Source organism: Pipra filicauda, unplaced genomic scaffold (genome assembly GCF_003945595.2).
Source record: "Pipra filicauda isolate LSUMZ 115617 unplaced genomic scaffold, ASM394559v2 scaffold165_size2600900_pilon, whole genome shotgun sequence".
Lineage (NCBI taxonomy): Eukaryota > Metazoa > Chordata > Aves > Passeriformes > Pipridae > Pipra > Pipra filicauda.
In genome coordinates, this window is record NW_024104162.1 from 1,035,871 (window position 1) to 1,043,891 (window position 8,021).

The 8,021-nt window shown below is 59.8% G+C and overlaps 2 protein-coding genes across 2 annotated transcripts in view; both read left to right on the forward strand.

Annotated features, from left to right (window-relative positions):
* Positions 1 to 4,750, forward strand: part of COL7A1 (collagen type VII alpha 1 chain) — a 31,977-nt gene extending 27,227 nt beyond the window's left edge. The window contains exons 109-120 of the mRNA XM_027726673.2: positions 77 to 139; positions 233 to 295; positions 584 to 700; positions 1,053 to 1,130; positions 1,210 to 1,263; positions 1,473 to 1,521; positions 1,599 to 1,646; positions 2,078 to 2,167; positions 2,526 to 2,588; positions 2,668 to 2,787; positions 3,452 to 3,631; positions 3,775 to 4,750. Coding sequence (XP_027582474.2) covers positions 77 to 139; positions 233 to 295; positions 584 to 700; positions 1,053 to 1,130; positions 1,210 to 1,263; positions 1,473 to 1,521; positions 1,599 to 1,646; positions 2,078 to 2,167; positions 2,526 to 2,588; positions 2,668 to 2,787; positions 3,452 to 3,631; positions 3,775 to 3,824 — 975 coding nt within the window. The 3' untranslated portion in view covers positions 3,825 to 4,750. The remainder of the gene's footprint in view (positions 1 to 76; positions 140 to 232; positions 296 to 583; positions 701 to 1,052; positions 1,131 to 1,209; positions 1,264 to 1,472; positions 1,522 to 1,598; positions 1,647 to 2,077; positions 2,168 to 2,525; positions 2,589 to 2,667; positions 2,788 to 3,451; positions 3,632 to 3,774) is intronic.
* A 391-nt stretch (positions 4,751 to 5,141) lies between these two features.
* LOC113990854 (urocortin-2-like) lies at positions 5,142 to 7,902 on the forward strand. Its single transcript, XM_027726683.2, has 2 exons — positions 5,142 to 5,147; positions 6,968 to 7,902. Exons 1-2 carry the CDS (start codon positions 5,142 to 5,144, stop codon positions 7,427 to 7,429), a joined length of 468 nt encoding a protein of 155 aa, XP_027582484.1. The 3' UTR covers positions 7,430 to 7,902.
* Positions 7,903 to 8,021: the final 119 nt, after the last annotated feature.

An 8,021-nucleotide genomic window follows, 5' to 3' on the forward strand; every position in this document is an offset into this window, starting at 1 on the left:
GTAAGTACCTCACTGACACCAGGGTGGGACAGGAGCACATGGCCGATGGCTGCCGGATATCTGCTCTGTCCCCCAGGGAGAGCTGGGTCTGTCGGGACCACCGGGCATCCCCGGGAAGGAAGGGCTCATGGGACCCAAGGTAGGTCAGAGCAGTGCTGGGAAAAGCTGTGCTGGCACTTCAGCCTTCCCCCCTGCTGCCTGTCCCCTGCTGCCTGTCCCTTCCTCTTTGCAGGGTGACCGGGGATTTGACGGGCAGCAGGGTGCTAAAGGAGATCAGGGGGAGAAAGGAGACCGGGTGAGTGAGCTGGAAAGAGATGGGATGCATTGCACTTCATTGCTTGTACCAGGATATGGCCTTGGTCAGAAGCACATCAGAGCCTGACGCTTCCAGAAGAGTCATTTGGCGCTGCTCTAAATTATATCACTGAACTATGAGTGACAAAAACTCTCCCCGCTCTTTACAAGAAGGCACCAGTGCCGGTGCTTCAGGGATGCCCAGCTGTGGGGTCAGAGGATGCCCATGATACCTACTCTGGGGTCAGGGTCTCTGACACCCCTGGTCTCACCCTTTGCTCTCCTGCAGGGCGCCCCTGGCATTATTGGTGGCCCCGGTCCCCGGGGTAATGATGGTGCTCCTGGCCCCCCTGGCCCCCCAGGGAACATTGGCCCACGAGGTCCTGAGGGCATGCAGGGCCAGAAGGTGAGTCCTCACCATGGGTGGCTGGTCCCTCTCTGGGGGCTGTTAGGAAGGGAGGGCCCGGTCCCCTGAGTGGATGAGGGATTGGTGGCATCTGAAGTTATGTCTCGGCTCTGTCCTGCCCTGTCAGATCACTGGCTTTGGGGTCCTCCCTTGTGTCCCCCTGCCCAGTGGATAGGAGCCTGAGGGGTTTGCGACCCTGCTTGTCCTTGATGTGAGCTGGACCCATCCCCATCCCAGCCTGCACAGGCATCTCCGGGGTGCAGGGGTGGGGAAAGCAGCACATCCATAGTGCTGAGGAGAGCAGAGAGACTCTAGCACTACCAGCCAGATCCTGAGCATGTGTCCTTTGCAGGGGGAGAGAGGCCCCCCTGGACAGTCAGTGCCGGGTGCACGTGGCGTTCCTGGCATCCCCGGTGAGAGAGGAGAGCAGGTGGGTGAGCGGGTGCCTGGCCCTGCCCGGTGGAGCCCCAGCCAGGGCCAGTGTCCCACCTTCTTTCTACTGTCCCTAGGGCAGTCCTGGCACCCGTGGGCTCCGTGGGGAGAAGGGGGAGCCGGGCTTGACGGTAAGGAACCAGGAGGGAGCCAGCATAGATTCATGGCACTTGGGTCACCGGGGTGGGAAGGGGTGCTGGATTGATCCCACTGCCACTGATGGAGGGGCTGCCCCCACCTCCGGGCTCTGCTGGGGCCTGGGGAAAGGGTTTTTTCTCCTCTTTAATTGCACCATCCCCTATTGCAATGTGGGACCTTTGCCCCTCCATGTGCCCGGCAGGAGGACGAGATCCGTGCCTTCGTCAGGCAGGAGATGAGCCAGCACTGTGGTGAGCACCCCTTCTGCTGCCCTGGGGCTGGGAGTCTGGCCCTGCTGCCCCTGACCCCCGTCCTGTCTCTCCCACAGCCTGCGGCGGCCACTTCCCACGGCACCTGGATTCACGTGAGCACTCAGGTTGTGGCTTTTCCTTTCTACCCCCCTGCCCTGCACGTGTGGCACCAAAGGGTCCTGGCACCCGGGTGTGCCGCCAGTTTTGGGGAGCTGGATGTGGCTTGGGCCCTCCATGACCCCCTCATTCAGGGTCAGCATCCATGTGGGAGCATGCACAGGGAGAAGGGATGGTGTGTGGCAGGAGTGATGGTTCAGCAGGGATCCCCAAGGACAGCTGGCTTGGGATGGTACCAGTGGGGTCTGGGCGCTGCCAGGGTCTGCCCGTTTGTGAATGGACCACGAGGACTGCACCCCATCCATGCTTGGGTGTCAGAGCTGGGGCAGGGATCTCTCGGGGGTCAGGAGTGCTGGAGGGGAGGGTGGGCTGGAGGAGTGGGATTGGAGGGATGGAAGCAAGGGGTGGGCTGGGATGAGGTGGGTCCTTTCTCTCCAAGGAGGCTGGGGGGCTCAGGCCAGGAGCAGCTTCCGCTCTGCCCAGGGAGGAGGAAGAATCGTTCGCCAGGAGAGGGAGCATGGCCAAACAGGTGATGGAGAGCCCAGAGGACCTACAAGATCTGGCCCCGTGGGCATGTGTGCCTGCCTGTGCCCTCCCCTGTCCCCATCCTGCTGGGCTCTAAGTGGGTGCTGTCTCCCCGGGCCTCTCCTGCCTGTCTGCCCTCCAGAAGCCCCTGGCAGCCCTGGTCTGTGGTGCACAGAGAGGACAGGGTGTTCCCAGGTCCCCAACCCCTGTCCATGTATCCTGTCAGGCTGCAGAAGTGTTGTGGTAGTGCTGGACTGTCCTGCACCTGACAGGCGTGGGTTTCCCCTGGGAAGGAAGGGGAAAGTGCCCCAGACTTCCTCACCTCTTCCCTGATGCCTGTGCCATGTTCTTCCCCTTCACAGAGTCCGCTGGCAGCACTCACACAGTCCCTGTGCTCAAGTTGTCACACACTGAAGAGGAGGAGGGTCTGTCATCTCCCTGTCCTCCTTTTTCCCTGCTCCACATGTGTGGCAAGAGCTGCTCATGCCTGGTGCTGTCTCCCAGGGCAGGACAGGGAGATCAGTCTCGACACCGATGACCTCGAGTACGACAGCATGTATGGGGAGGAGGAGGACTACGATGAGGCCCCGGAGATGGACAGCTCGGAGCAACCTGCAATGGATGGTGAGCTTCCCTGACACTGAGGATGACCTGGGGTGACCCCAGGGCTGCCCCAGGCCTTTGCCTGGCATTGGGTCCCTGTGCCTTCTGGCTGTGGGGATTTAGGATTTGCAGCCCTATTGCTGGTATCTGGGTACGTTGTGCCGTCCCCATCGGAGCACAGTGCTGTACACGCCATGCAGACTTCACACTCTGTTCCCCTTGCTGAAGCCATCACCAGCAGTGATGGGTGGTTTGCTGTGTTTGTGGGATCTGCTGCCCCTGGCAGGTTTCCTGTGCTCCTGGTCATGAGCTGCAGGAGGGGATCTCAAAGGCCCCAGGAGATCAGGGAAGCCCCAGTGTCAGCAGCATGCAGAAGGTCCCCCCACAACCCTTCCAAGGTGTGCTGTGGCCATGCCACCTCCCTCCCAGCTCTTATCTCCAGCCTTTGCTGGCTGCCCCTGGAAGAGGGCTTGCCTAGAGCGGCATCTCCTGCCCTCACTTCCAGCACTTGGGCAGAGCACAGAGATGCCCCCTCCAGCCAAACCTTGCCCATGCTCAGCTGGGAGCCATCCCCTGCCTTCTCCTTCTGGAGTTTCCCCTCCTCTGCCAAGTGTGCCTGGCTGCCTGCACGGCCAGTGTGCTGCCAGCTCCTGCCTGCCCTCACCATCACTGTTTGCCCCCGCAGCTGAGCCCTGCAGCCTGCCGCTGGATGAGGGGCACTGCCAGCACTACACCCTGCGCTGGTACTACAACCAAAGAGTCACTGAGTGCCGGCCCTTTGTCTACAGTGGCTGCCAGGGCAACCTCAACCGCTTCGACAGCAAGGAGGAGTGTGAGCTGCACTGCAGGCAGCGCCCAGGGGCAGGTAGGCAGGGCTTGGCACAGCCACCGGCACCAGCAGGCCTGGCAGCATCCCCACCCGGTGCCCGTGGGCTCAGCAGTGCAGAGCTGGGGGCACGATGCTGGTCCCCCACCTTGGCTCTGACACCACCTCACCTCTCTCCACAGGTGCCCGTGATGTTGCCGGTGGCAAGATGGGAGGGCAGCCAAAGGTGTAGGTGTGGGCAGTGTCCCGGCAGGCAGGGCTGCCTGGAGGTGGGGCCCGGCTGCCACCCCAGCTGGGGCTGGGCTGCCCGTGGTGGTGGGGGCCACGTACCCACCAGCCCCTGGCAGGAACCTGGTGCTATTTCTAACGTGTCTTTATGCTGCTCATGGGTTTTTCATTTCACACCACTTTTATTGTTGTTAAGGTGAAATTTATATCAAATGGGAAACCACCTCCCACCAAGGCTCTGAACCCCCACGGAGGTTTCCTGGGCTGTTCCAGTTTGATTTTTAAATTATTTGCTGCCAACAGGATGGTTCTTATCCCTGTCCCCCCTCTCTGGCAGCCCAGAAGGACTTGGCAGGGTTGGGCTCCCCTCCTCTCTCTGCTGGGAGAGCTGCCTGCATCCCTGGGCCAGGCAGTACCCCCCTGCATATCATCCCCCACCCCCACCCTGCAACCAGCTCCATCTGAATGAATTTCACCTTAACCTCAGCTGGGGCCCAGTTCCCCTTTTGTGGCTGTGATGGTTTGGCAATGACCTGTGGGGAGACTGGAGGCTTTCTCCATGTGCTGCCCCCCAGCTCACATGACTGCCAGCAGCACATCAGTCTGTAGTCGGGGGGGTACTCACCTGCATCCCTGGCCCATCAGGGAAACCCTGAGGATGGTGCTATGTTAGAAGAGGTTCCTGCTTGCCCACGCTTACTCTCAAAGGCTTTGTGAAAGCGATGTCGGCTCCCGGGGTCGCAGCCCCTGCCTCCCTCCAACCCCAGGGCTGACAGGAATGTGCCCCTCACTGCCCCAGGGCCTGAGAGGCCGCTGGGGGGCTTTGTGGCCCCCACACATACCGCTGCTCTCTGTGTATATCTGTATACAGCGAATGTATATGTGTACCAATGTGAGAGGGATGTGATATTAAAGCTGTGCTCACAGGGAGGTGTCATGCTTCTTGGCATGCTGCTGGAGATGCCCGTGGAGTTTGGGGACGGCTCTTGAGTCAGGTATGCCCCCTGCCCACCCCAGCTGGGTTGCCCTTTCTTGCTGCCCATTGCTGGCAGCAGTGGCTGGGGTTCCTCACCCCCCTGAGGGAACCCAGTGTCCCATCCCTGTGCCCAGCTGACGCAAGCCAGGCCATGACCCCTGTCCAGGCCCTGACGTGTCAGCACATGAGTCTGTGGTGCTGCATGATGTGCTGTGTGAATCAGTGCTAATTTTGGCTGCTGGGTGTGAGTTCCTGACTGTCCCCAGGAGGAGGAACAGAGCTAGCATTATTTCTACTCCAGGCCACTGCTGGGGAGGGTGGCATAGGACCAGTCACCCTGCGGCCATGAGGGTGGGTAGACCCCCAGTGGTCTGAACCCAGAGCACCCTGGCTTCTTGCCCTGGCCAGCCCTCTGGGCTGAGCACTCAACAGCTCATCTCATGCAGGTTCCTGCCTGGCCTGAGAGACCTGGGATGCTCCCACAGTCCCTAAGCAGGGGGCTTTGGGGCAAAGCCCTTCCATGTGGGACTCACCCCACAGCAATGCCTACAGGCTGTTACCTACCACGGGCAGCTGGTAGAGGGGCTGGGCCAGACTGGACTGGTACAGGTAGGCTGCAAACTGGTGGCATCACAGTTAGACTCGGTGAAGGTGGGCTGCAAAACAGTTGGAACAGCAGGGAGGTGACATTTCCAGCTGGCCAGGGCCAGGAAGTCTATCAGGACACAGCATCAGACCAGTACCAGGAGATATCCAGGAGCCTCCTGAGGCACAATACCCAGAGGGCTGGCACTCACAGCCAGTGCCATGGCCATTGGCCAGCACCAGTATGCATGTTTTCTCCCTTCCTTAAGGCTGACAGGAGCAGGAAGTCTGACAGGCCTAATTAGATGGAGAAGAAACATCTCACAAGTCAGATATGAAACAATTATGACTGAGATGCCCCAGGTTCCTGGAACCCCCTCTAAATGCAGCTCATGGAGCTGCAAGGGGGCACACACCCACCCACATCCCGGGATGATTCATCTGCTATTAGACAAAATGTATTAATAACATTCCTCCCCCATCCCCCCTCCCCATGTCACCGTCACCCCCTCTGCGGGTCAGAGGTGGAGCTGGGACAGGATAAGAGCAAGGGCTTGGCAGGGAGCAGGGCAAATACCCAGCTCGTGGTCCCTGCACTGTAGGAGCATTGCCTGAGCATCGGGGAGACGAAGACCTGCTGGAAATGGTGAGGCTGTGCCCTCAGTGGTGCTTTTCAGGGGCTTTTAGCTGGGAAACAGGTTGCAAGGGTTTGGATGTTTTTCATTGCCCACTTCCAGGTGAGTTAAACCACCTCTGGCTACCTGCTCTGGGACTTTCCAAAGGGTTTCACCCAGGAGATAAGTTGCAGCAGGTTGGGTGCCTTTCACTTTTCTCCTTCCAGCTGGACAAACCTGACTGGGTGACTGATTTGGGGGAGAGGCACCAATACAGCAGGATTTGTGCAGCAGTACCCCTGCACTTGTTCTGACTCCCATCTCCAATCACAGCACCCTGGAACCCCCAGGGCCCTCCTTGGGACGAGGGTGAGGGATGGGGTGGAGGCTCAGCACAACTCATGCCCTTGTCACCCCACTGCCACCAATCTGCTGTGTATTTTGGGCCAGGTGGTTCATATCCCTCCTAGGGAGCTTGGCTTTTGCCCCAGAGAGCCCAGGAACCCTGTGGGAAGGCGTGGGAGGAAGAAAGCCCCACAGCCTGCCCAGCCCCAAAATCCCGGGCACGTCACCTTTCCCTGGCCAAAGGGCAGTAATGGGTTGGGGAGCAGCCACACTCCCAGGGCAGCCTCCTGAGAAGGAATGTCCCCTACCCTGGGTGACAAAGGAGAGTGTGAAATGGAGCTGACAGCCAGTGTCTGGCCAGGGGCTGTGGGAAAGGACAGGGGCACCCCACTGATTTGATTCCCACATCCCCTTCATCCTCCTCAAAACTTCCCGCCCTGTTCAAAAAGGTTACAATCAGGGTGGAAAAATTAGGGGTTCCCAAAAGGGAGGTGAACCACCCCAGTTGGCATGGGGAGTAGGGAGGGTCTACATGTGGCACCCTGGTGGGGATGTGTCCTGCTGGAGGGGCTGTGGGGCCATGGCAGTGTGGTGGGGGGGTGATGCTCAACCACGCGCTCCCTGCAGGCGCTCCCGGCCGTGCTGCGAGGCAGGATGCTGCTCACCTTCCTGGTGGTCCTCGGGGCACCAGCAACAGCCCAAAAGGAACTGAACTTCGAGCGGCTCCCACCAGCCCCCCGAGCTGGGGATGGACGTAACGTGACCAGCCAGGAAACCACCGGCACTAACAAGATGCTGCCAGCTCTCCCCAAAATGAGGAGGGGCGACTTTGGCTCTGGGGAAGGGTCTCATCCAGACAAAGCCAGCCCGCTGCTGCCAGAGGGGTCAGCAAGGAAAGCACTGCCTTGGCCGACGAGCCCAGCCACGAAGAGACCTGCTCCCAGGAAAAAGGGGAGGAAGGTGTCCCTGTCACTTGATGTCCACACACACTTACTGGAGATCCTGCTCGACCTGGCCAGAGAAAAGGAGCAGCAGGACAAGGCGGCCGCCAATGCCGAGCTGATGGCCCAGCTCGGGCGTAGGAGATGAACTCCCCTGGCTGGGACATGCCTGCTCAGGCAGGGCCGGAGAGGGCAGGGGGGCACAGATGGAGGGAAGTGTGGAGTGGCACTGGTGTGCCTGCAGGGGGCTGTGGACACAGCATCTCATCCCCCTAGTCCCGGTGCTCATGGCACAAGCAGCAGCCATGGTAGGATTTGGTTTAATAACCATCACCTCAGCACCACTGGAGAAGACACAGCCGGGTTTGCCTTTGCCCAGGCCAGCGCTGGAGCACAGCCAAGTCCCAGCCTCAGGAACCACGGGGATTTCTGTGCCTGGCTTTGCTCCCTGCTCATCCACCACTGGGATGTCTCCAAAGGGGCTGCATCCAGCCAGGCATCTTTTCCTGTGTGCTGCTTCTCCCTGTGTGACTGCAGCATACAAAACCCTCCACAAAGCTTGGCTGAGCCTTGGAGCTGGAGTTGGTGAGCATGCACAATAAAATGCAGCATCAAATGAAACTTTTTTTGGTTTATACTGGTTTTGCACCCCTTTACACCCCCATTTCGTGTTCCCTTTCCCCAAAGTTGCAACAAGGGCATGTTTTGGGCTGGGTCCAGCACAGGAACTCATTAAACTC